Here is a 20,784-nt window from a genome sequence, read left to right as displayed (position 1 = left end):
CTTTGGCATCTTCCTATAGCCTTCTCCTGCTTTGTGGGTCTCCACCATTTTCACAGTGCTCGGCGGCTGCTTAGTAGACCTCATGGCTCCTGTTTTTTGGCACCAGGTTAGAGGAGGCTGGGTTTTCATAAAGCTGGGAAACTGGCATTACCTGGCCTTTCCGAACGATGATAGTCAAGAAGCCATAACCCTAAACAGGCTAGTTAAGGTCTGAAAGCTGGGTCAAAGTTATCCGAGCACACAAATTTCAAAGGATGCCCAAACTTTTGCATCGGCCCATTTTACTTTTTGTAATTTTGAAAATATAAAATTAAAAATATATTTTTTTTTGCCTAAAATATAAAATGGACCAGTGTCATCTGTAACTTTAAGCCTTTTAGAGTTTCAAACTTGCTTAACTTCACAACAGTAATTTTGACCAGGGGTGTCTAAACGTTTACATCCACCGTATAAGTTTTTATTTTAGAGACTTAAAAACGAAAAAGGAATAAAATGTCAAGATTTAAATTTTTTGGGAGACACACGTACTGGTAGTTGGTTCCCCAATCACCCCCATGAGTGCCATTTTTTTTTTCCACCCATTTTTTAGTTCATTATCTGGTTAAGTAAAAACTACCGCCACCATCTCCTCCACGTTCAGGCATACGGGTCGGCTTACTATACGCCAATGATTTCAGAAAACCCAACCACCGAAACATGATACGAGTCGCCTGCATTATCTGATCCGCTCAGCACATTCGCCCCCAGGAGCGACGTCAGTCGAACACGACCACACGCCGCCTAAGTCATGCCGACATTAACCTGTTCCTATCCGACAATAAAAACACACAGACCTCGGTAGAAAATATCAATTCATTAGTTTCTAGTGCGCGAGAATGACAGCATGGAGCGATGACCTGTCGTGACCTCCAGTGAATGAACAAAACTACAAGGCCCAGAACCTAAGAGACTGCAGACTATGTGCGTAGAAGAACAGACGGAGCAGGGACTGGCCGGACAGCAGCAGCCAAAAGTTTCACAGTTTGTTGTGTCGTCCCCTCTAGGATCCGCACATGAGGCAGTCATCGCGGTTTTCTAGGGAACACACCATGGCGGCTTTATTTCGCTCCTTCTCCTCCGTGGTCTCTGCCCCATTCACAAGGCCTCCTTTTTCTTTCAGCTTCTCCTTGTTTAATGTGAACTGGATGGGGTTGGCAGCCGGCCGCGTCCGCAGGTAGTACATGCCGGTCTTTAGTCCCTGTAAGAGAGGCGAGCGGTGAGTAACGGCACGGACAGCAACGGCACGGACAGCAACGGCACGGACAGCAACGGCACGGCATTATCATAAATGTACGGCACCAGTTGGCGCACATGACGCACCTGCTTCCAGCCATAGAAGTGCATGCTGGTCAGCTTGCCATAGTTGGGCTCCGCCACGTGGATGTTCAGAGACTGGCTCTGGTCAATGAAAGCTCCTCTGTCCGCCGCCATCAGGATAACCGTTTTCTGAGAAATCTCCCACACCGTCTTGTAGAGCTCCTTCAAGTCATCAGGGATCTCTGGAATGCTCTAAACAGAAAGAATGACATTCAGTACAAGCCACAGAAACCGCGTACAATCGGTATAAGTCACCTAAATGGCAGCTTAAAGGGGTTAACCACCTATCAGAGGCCGCCTGCTGGTAACCACAATATTGGGGTGAGCGTCACTTGGGGAGCAGAGAAGGGTCTGCAGCTCCAGGACGGTTATTCCTCTCCTTTCCCGAGGACAGAGAGCAGAGCTCTGCCAGGAATCTGTGCGCATCCTCTTGTCTGGACCTTTCCTTCTAACAGTCGGTGTTCTGGTACTGGTGCAGATGGCCGTTGCCCTTGTTCCAGCTCGTCTCCAGTTACAGATCATGGATGTATGTTCCCTCCGTGTTTGCGTGGGTTTCCTCCGGGCACTCCGGTTTCCTCCCACATTCCAAAGACATACTGATAGGGATTTTAGATTGTGAGCCCCATCTGGGGACAGTGATGATAATGTGTGAAAAACTGTAAAGCGCTGCGGAATATGTTAGCGCTATATAAAAATAAAGATTATTATTATTATTTATGGATGGATCACAGCCTACAGTAAAGTGGACATCCTGCGGTGAGAGCTGCGGCCCCTCTTGGCTCCACCACATTCTCGTGACTTTCTAGGGTTGGGGTTTGGACCAGGCGGGTGTACAGGTCCTTCTCAAAAAATTAGCATATAGTGTTACATTTCATTATTTACCATAATGTAATGATTACAATTAAACTTTCATATATTATAGATTCATTATCCACCAACTGAAATTTGTCAGGTCTTTTATTGTTTTAATACTGATGATTTTGGCATACAACTCCGGATAACCCAAAAAACCTGTCTCAATAAATTAGCATATCAAGAAAAGGTTCTCTAAACGACCTATTACCCTAATCTTCTGAATCAACTAATTAACTCTAAACACATGCAAAAGATACCTGAGGCTTTTATAAACTCCCTGCCTGGTTCATTACTCAAAACCCCCATCATGGGTAAGACTAGCGACCTGACAGATGTCAAGAAGGCCATCATTGACACCCTCAAGCAAGAGGGTAAGACCCAGAAAGAAATTTCTCAACAAATAGGCTGTTCCCAGAGTGCTGTATCAAGGCACCTCAATGGTAAGTCTGTTGGAAGGAAACAATGTGGCAGAAAACGCTGTACAACGAGAAGAGGAGACCGGACCCTGAGGAAGATTGTGGAGAAGGACCGATTCCAGACCTTGGGGAACCTGAGGAAGCAGTGGACTGAGTCTGGTGTGGAAACATCCAGAGCCACCGTGCACAGGCGTGTGCAGGAAATGGGCTACAGGAGCCGCATTCCCCAGGTAAAGCCACTTTTGAACCATAAACAGCGGCAGAGGCGCCTGACCTGGGCTACAGAGAAGCAGCACTGGACTGGTGCTAAGTGGTCCCAAGTACTTTTTTCTGATGAAAGCAAATTTTGCATGTCATTCGGAAATCAAGGTGCCAGAGTCTGGAGGAAGACTGGGGAGAAGGAAATGCCAAAATGCCTGAAGTCCAGTGTCAAGTACCCACAGTCAGTGATGGTGTGGGGGGCCATGTCAGCTGCTGGTGTTGGTCCACTGTGTTTCATCAAGGGCAGGGTCAATGCAGCTAGCTATCAGGAGATTTTGGAGCACTTCATGCTTCCATCGGCTGAAATGCTTTATGGAGATGAAGATTTCATTTTTCAGCACGACCTGGCACCTGCTCACAGTGCCAAAACCACTGGTAAATGGTTTACTGACCATGGTATTACTGTGCTCAATTGGCCTGCCAACTCTCCTGACCTGAACCCCATAGAGAATCTGTGGGATATTGTGAAGAGAAAGTTGAGAGACGCAAGACCCAACACTCTGGATGAGCTTAAGGCCGCTATTGAAGCATCCTGGGCCTCCATAACATCTCAGCAGTGTCACAGGCTGATTGCCTCCATGCCACGCCGCATTGAAGCAGTCATTTCTGCCAAAGGATTCCCGACCAAGTATTGAGTGCATAACTGAACATTATTATTTGATGGTTTTTTTGTTTGTTATTAAAAAACACTTTTATTTGATTGGATGGGTGAAATATGCTAATTTATTGAGACAGGTTTTTTGGGTTATCAGGAGTTGTATGCCAAAATCATCAGTATTAAAACAATAAAAGACCTGACAAATTTCAGTTGGTGGATAATGAATCTATAATATATGAAAGTTTAATTGTAATCATTACATTATGGTAAATAATGAAATTTAACACTATATGCTAATTTTTTGAGAAGGACCTGTAGATGAAGGTTTAGCCCCCGGGCAGAGCCAACACTTCCTGACGAGTGCAGCCTCCTAGAGGTGAGACTAATGCAGACCGTCCACTGCCCCCGTAACCGATTAACAAAAAACTAGTCTTTGCTCTTTCTTTAGACTGACGGAATGTGACAACTGCAGCCAATCACAGCGATCATCTGCAGCGGTCACCCAAAAACTCCTGCAGGAAGAAGCAGCCAGCATGAACCAACACGGAAGATGTTCAGTAGTGGACGACCAGTGTAAAAGCTCTCAGTGCATTAGGTCCTGCTGCCGGCACAAGGTGATCGGGGCTCCTTCATGGTGGACATCCAGCACTAGACCACCATGACAGCCCCCCATACAACATATCCCATCACAGCGGATATTCTGATTATTCTCATACAGCCACCAATCCACCCCCTCAGGGTTAGTAGATTACCTGAATAGATCCATTACAGGAGATGATCTGATTCTTCATCTCCTCGTTCCACAAGCCTCTCTCCGTCAGGTCCTTTAACAAGTGTGGATTCACGATCTACGTAGAGAGAAGGGTGGCTGTAGAGCAGAGGCGGACGAGGTGGATCTACGGCACACTGGTGTCAGACATACCTGGAACTCGCCGGACAGGACCCTGCGGGTGTAGATGTTACTGGTGTACGGCTCAATGGACTCGTTGTTGCCCAGGATCTGTGCAGTGGACGCGGTGGGCATCGGAGCCAGGAGCAGACTGTTTCTAACACCGTGCCTGAGCAGGGGGGAAAGCATAGTTTATTAATGACCAGTCTCGCACTGACAGCTGAGAGGCGGCGCTGCTGCTGCAGAACATCATCTCTGCACTGTTAAGTCAGAAGCAGCAGCTGCACACCGACAATCATTAGTCTAATCACTGGGCGTCCTCTATACAGTGTTATGTGCTCCACTCCTCGTACAGGGGGAGCGCTACAGACCCTGTAAATGGCTGATAACAGAACAATAGAGCGGGGGGCTAGCTGCACTCACTTAGCAATGGTCTCCTTCAGAGCTTTCCAATCCCAGAGGTCGGTGGGGGTGACGTCCCACATATCGTACTGCAGGACCTGAGGACATATAACCCTGGATCAGCCTCACCCCGGAGCAACCTCGGGCCCAAAGACTGGAGACGCCGCCATGTTCCTTACCCCTTTACTAACAGGAGACCCGCTGTAGGTGTCGTAGGAGCCAAACTCTCTGGCGAGTTCACAGCTGGACTCCAGCGCCGCGTAGTAAATGGTTTCAAAGATCTGCTTGTTCAGTAACTGCGCCTCCGGGCTCTCAAACGGATACCTCATAAGGATGAAGGCGTCGGCCAGGCCCTGGACCCCGATCCCAATGGGCCGGTGCCTCTTATTGGAGTATTCAGCCTGTGGAAAAGAAAAGCGACAAGGATGGGTGGACATCTTCACCGGAGGAAGGCACAAGGCCGAGGAGGAAGGCAGGCCTCACCTCAGGCACTGGATAGAAGTTGATATCAATGATTTTGTTCAGGTTCCTGACCACCACTTTGGTCACATCTGCCAGTTTCTTGAAGTCGTACGTCCGCTCAGGGGTCACATACATATTCAGGGCGAGGGAAGCCAAGTTACACACAGCAACCTACAAACAGGGAAATCCAAAATGATAGTAAAGCAGAGCCTGCGCCCGTCCCCGCATCATTAGCAGCGCCTGCGCCCGTCCCCGCATCATTAGCAGCGCCTGCGCCCGTCCCCGCATCATTAGCAGCGCCTGCGCCCGTCCCCGCATCATTAGCAGCGCCTGCGCCCGTCCCCGCATCATTAGCAGCGCCTGCGCCCGTCCCCGCATCATTAGCAGCGCCTGCGCCCGTCCCCGCATCATTAGCAGCGCCTGCGCCCGTCCCCGCATCATTAGCAGCGCCCGTCCCCGCATCATTAGCAGCGCCTGCGCCCGTCCCCGCCTCATTTGCAGTGTGTGCGCCCGTCCCCGCCTCATTAGCAGCGCCTGCGCCCGTCCCCGCCTCATTTGCAGTGTGCGCGCCCGTCCCCGCCTCATTAGCAGCGCCTGCGCCCGTCCCCGCCTCATTAGCAGTGTGCGCGCCCGTCCCCGCCTCATTAGCAGCGCCTGCGCCCATCCCCGCCTCATTAGCAGCGCCTGCGCCCGTCTCTGCATTATAAAGCGCTGCGGAGTATATGGGCGCTATAGAAATACTATGATACTGACCCAGCGGAGATGACAGATCAGAGGCACCCGGCCCAGGGGCCACAACCCATCTGCCAGGACCCCAGATGCCTTGGAGTACTCGGACCAGCGTGGAATCACAATCTGCTGTGATTATGTGACACTGAACCTACTAACCACAAGAGGCCGGCAGGTGGCAGGCTTTGGCTCGGTGGCCCGGGGCTACCCATGCACTTTCAGGGGCCACCGCAGTGGCTTTTCTACAATGATCAGAACGTTATCACCCGCCCTATGGATAACCTGCTCAGATGTGACAATCGATAGTGGCCCGGCCCTCGGGCCTCTGCCGTCCTCACCTCTTTGTCACTGGTGAACTCCACGATCTCCGTACACAGATTGCTGCACTTTATGGTGCCCAGGTTCTGCTGGTTGCTCTTCCGGTTGCACGAGTCCTTGTAGAGCATGTACGGCGTGCCGGTCTCGGTCTGTGACTCGATGATGGCGTACCACAGCTGCTGAGCCTTCACTACTTTGCGAGCCCGACCCTCCTTCTCGTACCTGCGACATAAAGAACATATATAAGATGCAATAAGCGATAAACCAACGCGTCGCCCTCAAACTGACGGTTTTCCTGTGTCTGCTCCCACCTTGCATAGAGTTCTTCAAACTTGTCCCCCCAAACTTCCTCCAGGCCGGGACACTCATGAGGACACATCAGGGACCAGTCCTACAGAGAAACATGGTGGACACGTACAGACAGCTAATCCATCACTGATCAATACACGAGAGCCTCCTCCCAGGCCACGAGTCCGCGTCTATCCGCAGCGTTTACCGATCTGTACCTGATTAGACTCCACTCGTTTCATGAACAGATCTGGGATCCACAGAGCAAAGAAGAGATCCCGCGCCCGCTGCTCCTCCTTGCCAGTGTTCTTCTTCAGGTCTAGAAAGTCAAAGACGTCGTAGTGCCACGGCTCCAGGTAGATGGCGAAGGCTCCCGGCCTCTGCGGACCACAAAATAAAAGCTACAGATCAGTTCCCCCAAAAGCAAATGACGCAGAAAGTCAGGGGGGAAAAAAAATAAATAAAAAGAGTCCCAGTCACATGGGCCGGACCAGGGGAGGATAGCAGCACCGACTATGCAGAGGAATAATGTATTACATAGCCACATGTGTATGCGTATGCAACAAGCCCCTCACATGTCTGTACAGGCTTACTGCGGATCCTGCACACAAAAGCTGCGACTTAGACTACTCCCCCCATTATACACACCAGAACTCCCACTGGGCAAACTACAAAGATAGACGATTATTACAGGCAAGGAGACCACTCACCCCCACCCCAGAAACTAAGAAACCATGCACCCCCACCTCAGAAACTAAGAAACCACGCACCACCACCCCAAAAATGAAGAAACCATGAACCCCACCGAAAAAGGTACAAACCTTGTTTCCTCCTTGATCCACATAGCGAGCAGTGTTGTTATAGACACGCAGCATTGGAACCAGGCCGTTGGAGTTACCATTTGTCTGAAGACCAAGGAAGAAAAAAAAAAAAAAAAAGCAGATTATATAATTTTGGCTTTAGCTGTTCAGAAGAACAACAGAGGTAATGCTGCAGCCACCACGTATAATGCACAGTACAGGATTCTCCACCGCTGCCCCCTGTATAGGAAGGTGTCGGCTGCTGCGCTCTATGCTGTGAGACATTACAGCCACCACGTATAATACACAGTACAGGATTCTACACCACAGCCCTCTGTATAGGAAAGTGCCGGCTGCTGCGCTCTATGCTGTGAGACATTACAGCCACCACGTATAATGCACAGTACAGGATTCTCCACCGCTGCCCCCTGTATAGGAAGGTGCCGGCTGCTGCGCTCTATGCTGTGAGACATTACAGCCACCACGTATAATACACAGTACAGGATTCTACACCACAGCCCTCTGTATAGGAAAGTGCCGGCTGCTGCGCTCTATGCCGTGAGACATTACAGCCACCACGTATAATGCACTGTACAGGATTCTCCACCGCTGCCCCCTGTATAGGAAAGTGCCGGCTGCTGTGCTCTATGCCGTGAGACATTACAGCCACCACGTATAATGCACTGTACAGGATTCTCCACCGCTGCCCCCTGTATAGGAAAGTGCCGGCTGCTGTGCTCTATGCCGTGAGACATTACAGCCACCACGTATAATGCACAGTACAGGATTCTCCACCGCTGCCCCCTGTATAGGAAGGTGTCGGCTGCTGTGCTCTATGCTGTGAGACATTACAGCCACCACGTATAATACACAGTACAGGATTCTACACCACAGCCCTCTGTATAGGAAAGTGCCGGCTGCTGCGCTCTATGCTGTGAGACATTACAGCCACCACGTATAATGCACAGTACAGGATTCTCCACCGCTGCCCCCTGTATAGGAAGGTGCCGGCTGCTGCGCTCTATGCTGTGAGACATTACAGCCACCACGTATAATACACAGTACAGGATTCTACACCACAGCCCTCTGTATAGGAAAGTGCCGGCTGCTGCGCTCTATGCCGTGAGACATTACAGCCACCACGTATAATGCACTGTACAGGATTCTCCACCGCTGCCCCCTGTATAGGAAAGTGCCGGCTGCTGTGCTCTATGCCGTGAGACATTACAGCCACCACGTATAATGCACTGTACAGGATTCTCCACCGCTGCCCCCTGTATAGGAAAGTGCCGGCTGCTGTGCTCTATGCCGTGAGACATTACAGCCACCACGTATAATGCACAGTACAGGATTCTCCACCACAGCCCCCTGTATAGGAAAGTGCCGGCTGCTGCGCTCTATGCTGTGAGACACTACAGCCACCACGTATAATGCACAGTACAGGATTCTCCACCACAGCCCCCTGTATAGGAAAGTGTCAGCTGCGGCGCTCTATGCCGTGAGACATTACAGCCACCACGTATAATGCACAGTACAGGATTCTCCACCACAGCCCCCTGTATAGGAAAGTGCCGGCTGCTGCGCTCTATGCCGTGAGACATTACAGCCACCACGTATAATGCACTGTACAGGATTCTCCACCGCTGCCCCCTGTATAGGAAAGTGCCGGCTGCTGTGCTCTATGCCGTGAGACATTACAGCCACCACGTATAATGCACTGTACAGGATTCTCCACCGCTGCCCCCTGTATAGGAAAGTGCCGGCTGCTGTGCTCTATGCCGTGAGACATTACAGCCACCACGTATAATGCACAGTACAGGATTCTCCACCACAGCCCCCTGTATAGGAAAGTGCCGGCTGCTGCGCTCTATGCTGTGAGACACTACAGCCACCACGTATAATGCACAGTACAGGATTCTCCACCACAGCCCCCTGTATAGGAAAGTGTCAGCTGCGGCGCTCTATGCCGTGAGACATTACAGCCACCACGTATAATGCACAGTACAGGATTCTCCACCACAGCCCCCTGTATAGGAAAGTGCCGGCTGCTGCGCTCTATGCCGTGAGACATTACAGCCACCACGTATAATGCACTGTACAGGATTCTCCACCGCTGCCCCCTGTATAGGAAAGTGCCGGCTGCTGTGCTCTATGCCGTGAGACATTACAGCCACCACGTATAATGCACAGTACAGGATTCTCCACCACAGCCCCCTGTATAGGAAAGTGCCGGCTGCTGCGCTCTATGCTGTGAGACACTACAGCCACCACGTATAATGCACAGTACAGGATTCTCCACCACAGCCCCCTGTATAGGAAAGTGCCGGCTGCGGCGCTCTATGCTGTGAGACATTACGGACTGATTGCAGTGTGAACCTCGGCACTGGAGAAACAGAAAATCTTGCTGCAAAGGTAGTTTTTTGTGACGCAGCAGCCAGACCAAGGTTTGGTCCCACAAGTGGTCTTACTCCAGGACAGCGCCGGTGCCTGCCGGTATGTAGGGTGGGCGAGCAGCCGTAGGATTCTCTTTTCGGCGCGAAGGGTCAAACTACAGTATTACAGACTATTGTCCTCTCCTCCAGCATCAGAGCCCTGCTCCCCCAATACCGGCCAGAGTCCAAAAGAAAACACCTCTCGCCTCTAGTAAATAAGGGCCATGGGGACAAATGCTTCAGCATAAGGTGGACGTTGGAAGTGTCAGTAATCACTTTACAGAAAGTCTGCTCCGTTCAGGGTATAAGTGGAGGCCGGCTCAGGAGTAATGACACCCAGCGGGCCACTGATCATTCCTGCATTGCTTGGTGCCACCTTCATTTCTACAGGACAATGACCCTTAGAAGCCACATGGTCAGTGACAATATGGCGGCACTCACCCCGGCGATGTAGCTTCCCGTGGCCCGGATACAGCTCACAGCCAGACCGATGCCTCCGGCAGACTTGGAGATCAGCGCACATTGCTTCAGGGTGTCATAAATGCCCTCGATGCTGTCATCCTTCATGCAGAGCAGGAAACAGCTAGGAAAGGTGGGAAGGTGAGCCACGGCGCTGGACGCTGCACCCCCCGCCCCATACGGCTGCACCCCTGCACACGTACCTGGAGAGTTGGGGCCTATTGGTGCCGGCGTTGAACAGAGTAGGGGACGCGTGAGTGAACCATCTTTCAGACAGCAGGTTGTAGGTTTCTATCGCTGCTTCAATGTCCTCTTTATGAATTCCTACAGCCACCCTCATCAGCATGTGCTGGGGGCGCTCTGCCACTGCGGGGGGACGAGACGTTATATCACACATATATCCTCAACCAGGCTGAAGACTGAGGGCGCGAGGTATCAAGGCCAGGGGGGTGGTCTCGCGCCGAACACGACGAGGGGGCGAGGAGAAGCACAAGGCTCCCAGATCATTAAGAGGCACATGCCTTCTTTTGCAACTTCAAGGCTTTTTAACATTCTGGGAAAAAAGCTGATGAACTCGGGGCCTAAACCCCCACGATCAGGAATCACAACATGTTCCCATGACCCACAGTAAGACCAGCGCTGCTGTGCAGCATTGGAGCCTCGCAAAACGGAGCAGATTTTGGCTCTACGGTCACGCACAGCGATCGTCTCAACTCTCGCACAAGTGTCCATTACCTTTTCCATTGATCTTCAGCAGATAGGAGCGCTCCAGAGTCTGGAAGAGAAGCAAAATACTTAATGGTGGCGTCCAGCACAGTCACACGGGGCCACGGCACAAAGCTTACCTTAAAGCCAAAGAAGTTGTAGGAGAAGTCTCGGTCATAGATAATGGAGGAGTTGAGACGCTGAGAAACACAAGATGAAATGATTAAGTGTCTGCAGACGGTTACGACGTCTTATACCAGTCTCCAGCAGATGGAGGGGGTGTGCAGACGTCGTACTAACGCCATAGACCCAGAGGCTCCAGGATCTGACACCCGTCACATTAAACCTCGGTGATCGCAGCGTACACCAGAGCCGGTCACTTGTGCTACTACGTATTATACCAGTCTCCAGCAGACGTCGTACTAACGCCATAAACCTAGAGGCTCCGGGATCTGACACCCATCACATTAACCTCGGTGATCGCAGCGTACACCAGAGCCGTCACTTGTGCTACTACGTATTATACCAGTCTCCAGCAGACGTCGTACTAACGCCATAGACCCAGAGGCTCCGGGCTCTGACACCCATCACATTAACCTCGGTGATCGCAGCGTCCACCAGAGCCGTCACTTGTGCTACTACGTATTATACCAGTCTCCAGCAGACGTCGTACTAACGCCATAAACCTAGAGGCTCCGGGATCTGACACCCATCACATTAACCTCGGTGATCGCAGCATACACCAGAGCCGTCACTTGTGCTACTACGTCTTATACCAGTCTCCAGCAGACGTCGTACTAACGCCATAAACCTAGAGGCTCCGGGATCTGACACCCGTCACATTAACCTCGGTGATCGCAGCGTACACCAGAGCCGGACACTTGTGCGAATACGTCTTATACCAGTCTCCAGCAGACGGAGCGGTGTGCAGACGTCGTACTAAAGCCATAGACCCAGAGGCGGAGGCTCCGGGATCTGACACCCGTCACATTAACCTCGGTGATCGCAGCGTACACCAGAGCCGTCACTTGTGCGAATACGTCTTATACCAGTTTCCAGCAGACGGAGCGGTGAGCAGACGTCGTACTAACGCCATAGACCCAGAGGCGGAGGCTCCGGGATCTGACACCCGTCACATTAACCTCGGTGATCGCAGCGTACACCAGAGCCGGTCACTTGTGCTACTACGTATTATATACTAGTCTCCAGCAGACGTCGTACTAACGCCATAGACCCAGAGGCTCTGGGCTCTGACACCCGTCACATTAAACCTCGGTGATCGCAGCGTACACCAAAGCCGCCACTTGTGCTACTACGTCTTATACCAGTTTCCAGCAGACGGAGCAGTGTGCAGACGTCGTACTAACACCATCGCCTCTGGGTCTGAGGATCCGGGATCTGACACCCATCACATTAAACCTCGGTGATCGCAGCGTACACCAGAGCCGCCACTTGTGCTACTACGTCTTATACCAGTTTCCAGCAGAAGGAGCAGTGTGCAGACGTCGTACTAACGCCATAGACCCAGAGACTCCAGGATCTGACAACCGTCACATTAAACCTCGGTGATCGCAGCGTACACCAGAGCCGCCACTTGTGCTACTACGTCTTATACCAGTTTCCAGCAGACGGAGCAGTGTGCAGACGTCGTACTAACGCCATAGACCCAGAGACTCCAGGATCTGACAACCGTCACATTAAACCTCGGTGATCGCAGCGTACACCAGAGCCGCCACTTGTGCTACTACGTCTTATACCAGTTTCCAGCAGACGGAGCAGTGTGCAGACGTCGTACTAACGCCATAGACCCAGAGACTCCAGGATCTGACAACCGTCACATTAAACCTCGGTGATCGCAGCGTACACCAGAGCCGCCACTTGTGCTACTACGTCTTATACCAGTTTCCAGCAGACGGAGCAGTGTGCAGACGTCGTACTAACGCCATAGACCCAGAGACTCCAGGATCCGACAACCGTCACATTAAACCTCGGTGATCGCAGCGTACACCAGAGCCGGTCACTTGTGCTACTACGTAGTCACTTTATTCCAGACAGCGGCACTTACATCTTTGTTGGCCAATACAATGTCCAGAGTTTCTTTAGACACCATAGGAGAGTGCCGCCCGTTCAAGGGGTTCACATAGTTATACAGATCTTCCATCACCTCTGCAAATGGAAAATGTCCGTTAGATCAATAACAAGGGTAAGGGGGCACCCGAAACCCCCATTATAGGAAACGGATGGCAGCTCTGGGGTCTGCCATCTGCCCCTAGTCTTCACCATCGTCGTGAAGGTGTGTGCTCTTTATTATGGCGGCCCCCTACACACTGTGGCCCCAGGCTGACTGCTCACCGCTGAAGATCTTCTTGGTTTCCTTGTGCAGGTTAGACACAGCGATGCGCGCTGCCAGCAGGGCATAATCCGGGTGCTTTGTGGTCAGCGTGGCGGCGGTCTCCGCTGCCAGGGTGTCCAGCTCCACCGTGGTGACCCCGTTGTACAGGCCCTGGATGACTTTCATTGTGATCTGAGCCTGAAGACAAAAGAAGCCAAAAACTCAAATACGGTCCTCGCCCCCCACCTCACACTCTGTTTGTAGCCCCCCGGCCGCAGGTTGTATACCCCTGATCTAGAGGGCAGGGGTTCATTTTTTGGAGACTGGACTACCCCCCTTTAACCCCTTCACGTCGCAGCCCTTTTTTGTTTTTGCATTTTCATTGTTCGCTCCCTTTCTTCCCAGAGCCATAACTTTTTTTTGTTATTTATCCGCCAATATGGCCGTGTGAGGGATTGTTTTTTTGCAGGACAAGTTGTACTTTTGCACGACACCATTTGTTTGACCATGTCGTGTGCTTGAAAAAAAAAAAAAAAAAAAAAATTCCCAGTGTGGTAAAACTGCAAAAAAAAAAAAAAAAAAAAAAGTGCAACTCCACAACTGTGCTTGGATTTTTTTTTTTAACCATGTTCATCAAATGCTAAAACTGAGCTGCCGATATGATTCTCCAGGACATTGCGAGTTCACAGACACCAAACATGTCTCGGTTCTTTATTATTTACGTGGTGAAGAAAAATCCAAAGTTTATTAAAATAATAATAAAAAAAAGCGCCATGTTCCATGTTCATGCAGCGTCTCCATTTTTCAAGATCTCTGGTCGGGTGAGGGCTTACTTTTTGCGCGCAGAGATGACGTCTTTAATTCTACCATTTTGGTGCAGATACGATCGTTTGATCGCTCATTATTGCATTTTAAGTCAATGCTGCAGTGACCAAAAAGTTTCCAGCGTGATCACATTAAATGCCGCTGTTAGAGACTGACAGCGGCACTTAACAGGCTAACAGCCGTGGGTGGATTGCAATTCCACCCACGGCTGTTAGAGGAACATGTTGCAGGGAAAGCTGTGGGCTCAGCGCCGGAGGGCACCGATACGTGCTGTGTGGCGCATGTCGTGAAGGGGCTACAGAGAATGTAGAGCAATCAGCCACCGGCTTCAGAGCGGAGAACATAGTAACATAGTAACATAGTTAGTAAGGCCGAAAAAAGACATTTGTCCATCCAGTTCAGCCTATATTCCATCATAATAAATCCCCAGATCTACGTCCTTCTACAGAACCTAATAATTGTATGATACAATATTGTTCTGCTCCAGGAAGACATCCAGGCCTCTCTTGAACCCCTCGACTGAGTTCGCCATCACCACCTCCTCAGGCAAGCAATTCCAGATTCTCACTGCCCTAACAGTAAAGAATCCTCTTCTATGTTGGTGGAAAAACCTTCTCTCCTCCAGACGCAAAGAATGCCCCCTTGTGCCCGTCACCTTCCTTGGTATAAACAGATCCTCAGCGAGATATTTGTATTGTCCCCTTATATACTTATACATGGTTATTAGATCGCCCCTCAGTCGTCTTTTTTCTAGACTAAATAATCCTAATTTCGCTAATCTATCTGGGTATTGTAGTTCTCCCATCCCCTTTATTAATTTTGTTGCCCTCCTTTGTACTCTCTAGTTCCATTATATCCTTCCTGAGCACCGGTGCCCAAAACTGGACACAGTACTCCATGTGCGGTCTAACTAGGGATTTGTACAGAGGCAGTATAATGCTCTCATCATGTGTATCCAGACCTCTTTTAATGCACCCCATGATCCTGTTTGCCTTGGCAGCTGCTGCCTGGCACTGGCTGCTCCAGGTAAGTTTATCATTAACTAGGATCCCCAAGTCCTTCTCCCTGTCAGATTTACCCAGTGGTTTCCCGTTCAGTGTGTAATGGTGATATTGATTCCCTCTTCCCATGTGTATAACCTTACATTTATCATTGTTAAACCTCATCTGCCACCTTTCAGCCCAAGTTTCCAACTTATCCAGATCCATCTGTAGCAGAATACTATCTTCTCTTGTATTAACTGCTTTACATAGTTTTGTATCATCTGCAAATATCGATATTTTACTGTGTAAACCTTCTACCAGATCATTAATGAATATGTTGAAGAGAACAGGTCCCAATACTGACCCCTGCGGTCCCCACTGGTCACAGCGACCCAGTTAGAGACTATACCATTTATAACCACCCTCTGCTTTCTATCACTAAGCCAGTTACTAACCCATTTACACACATTTTCCCCCAGACCAAGCATTCTCATTTTGTGTACCAACCTCTTGTGCGGCACGGTATCAAACGCTTTGGAAAAATCGAGATATACCACGTCCAATGACTCACCGTGGTCCAGCCTATAGCTTACCTCTTCATAAAAACTGATTAGATTGGTTTGACAGGAGCGATTTCTCATAAACCCATGCTGATATGGAGTTAAACAGTTATTCTCATTGAGATAATCCAGAATAACATCCCTCAGAAACCCTTCAAATATTTTAAGGAACACCCCAGTAATAACCCCCCCGAGCGAGACCCCCCTCCGATAGCGGCTCATCTTGGGGGGGGGGGGGACATCATCCCGCACTCACCGGATCCACAAAATCTCCGTTAAGCCCATAACACAACTTCTGGATCCGGGATGTGATCTTATCGAACATGACGCCCTCCCGCCGGCCATCTGCGGAGAAACAGGGGAGAATCATGAGGAAGGAGGCACCGAGGCGCGCGGGGACCAGAGCTCAGGGGCCACAGGGAGAACAGTGATGGCACACCACCTGCACGTGGTAGGGGGGGGGGGGACACTGCTTCTGATATGGAGGCAGAGGGGATGATAGAGACTCCCACAGAGAAAGCTAGCAGACAGCGCTCCCTGCACGAGGCAGAGATGACTGCGGGGGGAGGGACGAGGCGCCAGATGACATCTAAGAGGGGGGGGGATGAGGCGCCAGACGACATCCGAGAGGGGGGGACAAGGCGCCAGACGACATCCGAGAGGGGGGGGGGGGACAAGGCGTCAGACGACATCCGGGAGAGAGGGGGGGACGAGGCGCCAGACGACATCCGAGAGGGGGGGGACGAGGCACCAGATGACATCCGAGAGGGGGGGGACGAGGCGCCAGACGACATCCGAGAGGGGGGGGGGACGAGGCACCAGACGACATCCGAGAGAGGGGGGGGACGAGGCGCCAGACGCCGTCCAGAAGAGAGGGGGGGGACGAGGCGCCAGACGCCGTCCGGGAGAGAGGGGGGGGACGAGGCGCCAGACGCCGTCCGGGAGAGAGGGGGGGGGGGACGAGGCGCCAGACGCAGAGGGGGGGGGGGGACGAGGCGCCAGGTGACATCCGGGAGAGAGGGGGGGACGAGGCGCCAGACGCCGTCCGGGAGAGAGGGGGGGGGACGAGGCGCCAAACGCCGTCCGGGAGAGAGGGGGGGGGTGGGAGAGACGAGGCGCCATCCGGGAAAGAGAGGGGGGGGGAGGGACGAGGCGCCAGACGCCGTCCGGGAGAGAGGGGGGGGGGGGGAGAGACGAGGCGCCAGGCGACATCTGGGAAAGAGAGGGGGGGGAGGGACGAGGCGCCAGGTGACATCCGGGAGGGGTGGGGGACGAGGCGCCAGACGCAGAGGGGGGGGGGGGACGAGGCGCCAGACGCAGAGGGGGGGGGGGACGAGGCGCCAGGTGACATCCGGGAGAGGGGGACGAGGCGCCAGACACCGTCCAGGAGAGAGGGGGGGGGACGAGGCGCCAGACGCAGAGGGGGGGGGGGGGGGGGGGAACGAGGCGCCAGGTGACATCCGGGAGAGGGGGGGGGGGACGAGGCGCCAGACGACATCCGGGAAAGAGGGGGGGGGGGGGAGACAAGGCACCATCCGGGAGAGAGGGGGGGGACGAGGCGCCAGACGCAGAGGGGGGGGGGGGGGGGGACGAGGCGCCAGGTGACATCCGGGAGAGAGGGGGGGACGAGGCGCCAGACGCCGTCCGGGAGAGAGGGGGGGGGGACGAGGCGCCAAACGCCGTCCGGGAGAGAGGGGGGGGTGGGAGAGACGAGGCGCCAGGCGACATCTGGGAAAGAGAGGGGGGAGAGGGGGGGGAGGGACGAGGCGCCAGGTGACATCCGGGAGGGGTGGGGGACGAGGCGCCAGACGCAGAGGGGGGGGACGGGGCGCCAGGTGACATCCGGGAGAGGGGAGGGGGACAAGGCGTCAGACGACATCCGAGAGGGGGGGGGGGACAAGGCGTCAGACGACATCCGGGAGAGAGGGGGGGACGAGGCGCCAGACGACATCCGAGAGGGGGGGGACGAGGCACCAGATGACATCCGAGAGGGGGGGGACGAGGCGCCAGACGACATCCGAGAGGGGGGGGGGGACGAGGCACCAGACGACATCCGAGAGAGGGGGGGGACGAGGCGCCAGACGCCGTCCAGAAGAGAGGGGGGGGACGAGGCGCCAGACGCCGTCCGGGAGAGAGGGGGGGGACGAGGCGCCAGACGCCGTCCGGGAGAGAGGGGGGGGGGGACGAGGCGCCAGACGCAGAGGGGGGGGGGGGGGACGAGGCGCCAGGTGACATCCGGGAGAGAGGGGGGGACGAGGCGCCAGACGCCGTCCGGGAGAGAGGGGGGGGGACGAGGCGCCAAACGCCGTCCGGGAGAGAGGGGGGGGGTGGGAGAGACGAGGCGCCATCCGGGAAAGAGAGGGGGGGGAGGGACGAGGCGCCAGACGCCGTCCGGGAGAGAGGGGGGGGGGGGGAGAGACGAGGCGCCAGGCGACATCTGGGAAAGAGAGGGGGGGGAGGGACGAGGCGCCAGGTGACATCCGGGAGGGGTGGGGGACGAGGCGCCAGACGCAGAGGGGGGGGGGGACGAGGCGCCAGACGCAGAGGGGGGGGGGGACGAGGCGCCAGGTGACATCCGGGAGAGGGGGACGAGGCGCCAGACACCGTCCAGGAGAGAGGGGGGGGGGACGAGGCGCCAGACGCAGAGGGGGGGGGGGGGGGGAACGAGGCGCCAGGTGACATCCGGGAGAGGGGGGGGGGGACGAGGCGCCAGACGACATCCGGGAAAGAGGGGGGGGGGGGGGGAGACAAGGCACCATCCGGGAGAGAGGGGGGGGACGAGGCGCCAGACGCAGAGGGGGGGGGGGGGACGAGGCGCCAGGTGACATCCGGGAGAGAGGGGGGGACGAGGCGCCAGACGCCGTCCGGGAGAGAGGGGGGGGGGGACGAGGCGCCAAACGCCGTCCGGGAGAGAGGGGGGGGTGGGAGAGACGAGGCGCCAGGCGACATCTGGGAAAGAGAGGGGGGAGAGGGGGGGGAGGGACGAGGCGCCAGGTGACATCCGGGAGGGGTGGGGGACGAGGCGCCAGACGCAGAGGGGGGGGACGAGGCGCCAGGTGACATCCGGGAGAGGGGAGGGGGACGAGGCGCCAGACACCGTCCAGGAGAGAGGGGGGGGGACGAGGCGCCAGACGCAGAGGGGGGGGGGGGGGGGGGACGAGGCGCCAGGTGACATCCGGGAGAGAGGGGGGGGGGGACGAGGCGCCAGACGACATCCGGGAAAGAGGGGGGGGGGGGGGGGAGACAAGGCACCATCCGGGAGAGAGGGGGGGGACGAGGCGCCAGACGCAGAGGGGGGGGACGAGGCGCCAGGCGACATCCGAGAGAGGGGGGGGGGGGGACGAGGCGCTGGACATGGGGCGTGCACACTGTGACACTGCGGGGTGTGAGGATGTGGGGGAGCATTGTGCAGGGGGGTATCAGGGGGACATTATATTGGGGCACGGTGTGGAGCAGATCGGGGGTGTACGGTTATCTCGCTGAGCCCCGGTATGTGGCCGCCGCCGCTCACCTCTCTTGATCACGTGCATGCCGCCTCCGGTCGCCGCTTTCCTCCTTCTCGCACTTGGTCTCTGAAGTGAAATGAGCGCGAACGGCACAAACATAAAGTCCCGCCAAAGCCGGCGGCGTGACGTCACACCACAGGGGGCGTGGCCCAAGAAGTCACCGAGACTCCGCCCCAATGTTTATGCGCCGGCAGAGAGACACTGGTGGATGCGCGGATATTACCTGCACTACGGCTGCGCGCACTCAACAAAACCGCAGCGCCGTGTCAGTACGCGGCCGCCATGTTACTGGAGGCAGGTCAGGTCACGTGATGTAAGTGTCAGCCTGTGAGGGGAGAGAGAGACGCCGTGACGTCTCCAGAGAGGAAAGCGATGACGTCACACCGCAGGCTTCCCGCTATCACCACCAAAGTGAGACGTCGGTGTAAAAATCCACAGAGACAACGAAAATAACGCAAGAAACACAAGTGTGCACAGCCTCCGAAACATTCAGAATTGAGTCCTCAGTGGTTGATACCTAGTAATGGCGAAAAGATGGGAACAAATTGCAGCTTTCAAGACTACATAGGTCTCTTCATCAGGCAGAAACTAAAGAAATTCTGTAGAATCACATATTTATATACAACACAGCACAGAACTGTCATTATGGGAGAGATAATCAGATGTGTCCATAAATATTGGAAAGTTCCTAGATTAGAAATGTTTTATTGTCCTCTGATTGGGGTCTGGTTCTATGTTGTGACCCCACACGGTCTGAGGAGAAAATTCCTTACTTGATGTAAAAAGACCTAAATCCATGCGACACATTCATTCCTGCACTGAGACTGTCAGAGATCATCATCAGCTTATATTCCCAGACTCTTCTGTCTCTCTGAGATTTGAAGTTACCTTTTAAGGGGAACCTGTCACCCCCAAAATAGAAGTTGAGCTGCGCCCACCGGCATCAGGGTCTTATCTCCGGCATTGTGTAATGCATTCTGTAATGCTGTAGATAAGCCCCCAATGTATCCTGAAAGATGAGAGAGAGGTTACATTATACTCACCCAGGGGCGCTGTACTTTATCTCCCTGTTGAGGGCAGAGCACAGTACTGCAGTGCACAGGTGCTGGGCCTCTCTGACCTTTCCCAGCGCCTGCGCACATGCAGTACTGTGCTCTGCCCTCAACAGGGAGATAAAGTACAGCGGAGCCGCAGCGTGAAGACAAGAAGAGGACGTCATCGTAAGAAGATGGGAGACCCCGGACCGCCCCTGGGTGAGTATAATATAACCTCTTTTTCTTATCTTTCAGGATACATCGGGGGCTTCTCTACAGCATTATAGAATGTATTACACAATGCCGGAGATAAGACCCTGATGCCGGTGGCCGCAGCTCATCTTCCATTTTGGGGGTGACAGGTTCCCTTTAATACAAGTAATCTCATGTCCATGGTGCTGTGTTCTGTGATACAATAGTGTATTGCCACAGGTAGATCCATTCTTTTTTCTCTTATTGTGTGGCGATGAGAGTTCATCCTTGTTCTCAGTTTCTGCCCTTTCTCCCCCACATACAGACCCCCAGTTGGACACTTAGTACAGAAAAATGTAAAACCCGTCCATTTATAATGACC

The 20,784-nt window shown here is 53.8% G+C and overlaps 1 protein-coding gene across 1 annotated transcript; it reads right to left on the bottom strand.

The window, feature by feature from the left end:
- Positions 1-838: 838 nt before the first annotated feature.
- On the bottom strand, positions 839-19,329 carry RRM1 (ribonucleotide reductase catalytic subunit M1). The gene is made up of 19 exons (XM_069759589.1): positions 19,182-19,329; positions 15,927-16,015; positions 13,323-13,500; positions 13,036-13,136; positions 11,111-11,170; positions 11,001-11,040; positions 10,469-10,631; positions 10,248-10,389; positions 7,396-7,479; positions 6,793-6,954; positions 6,598-6,677; positions 6,307-6,508; positions 5,261-5,410; positions 4,957-5,178; positions 4,799-4,875; positions 4,409-4,544; positions 4,239-4,334; positions 1,360-1,548; positions 839-1,237 (listed from the first exon to the last, which is right to left on the bottom strand). Exons 1-19 carry the CDS (start codon positions 19,273-19,275, stop codon positions 1,040-1,042), a joined length of 2,463 nt encoding a protein of 820 aa, XP_069615690.1. The 5' UTR covers positions 19,276-19,329; the 3' UTR covers positions 839-1,039.
- Positions 19,330-20,784: the final 1,455 nt, after the last annotated feature.

The sequence above is a fragment of the Ranitomeya imitator genome, chromosome 3, assembly GCF_032444005.1.
Source record: "Ranitomeya imitator isolate aRanImi1 chromosome 3, aRanImi1.pri, whole genome shotgun sequence".
In the NCBI taxonomy this organism is placed as follows: domain Eukaryota; kingdom Metazoa; phylum Chordata; class Amphibia; order Anura; family Dendrobatidae; genus Ranitomeya; species Ranitomeya imitator.
This window is presented reverse-complemented; position numbering and strand designations above follow the sequence as displayed.

Coding starts and splice junctions, on each gene's coding strand:
- RRM1 (XM_069759589.1), bottom strand. CDS start 19,275: ATGTTTGTGCCGTTCGCGCTCATTTCACTTCAGAGACCAAGTGCGAGA. Junction 10,390..10,468: donor AATAGGCCCCAACTCTCCAG/GTACGTGTGCAG, acceptor CACCTTTCCTAG/CTGTTTCCTGCTCTGCATGA. Junction 7,480..10,247: donor CGGGAAGCTACATCGCCGGG/GTGAGTGCCGCC, acceptor CTTGGTCTTCAG/ACAAATGGTAACTCCAACGG.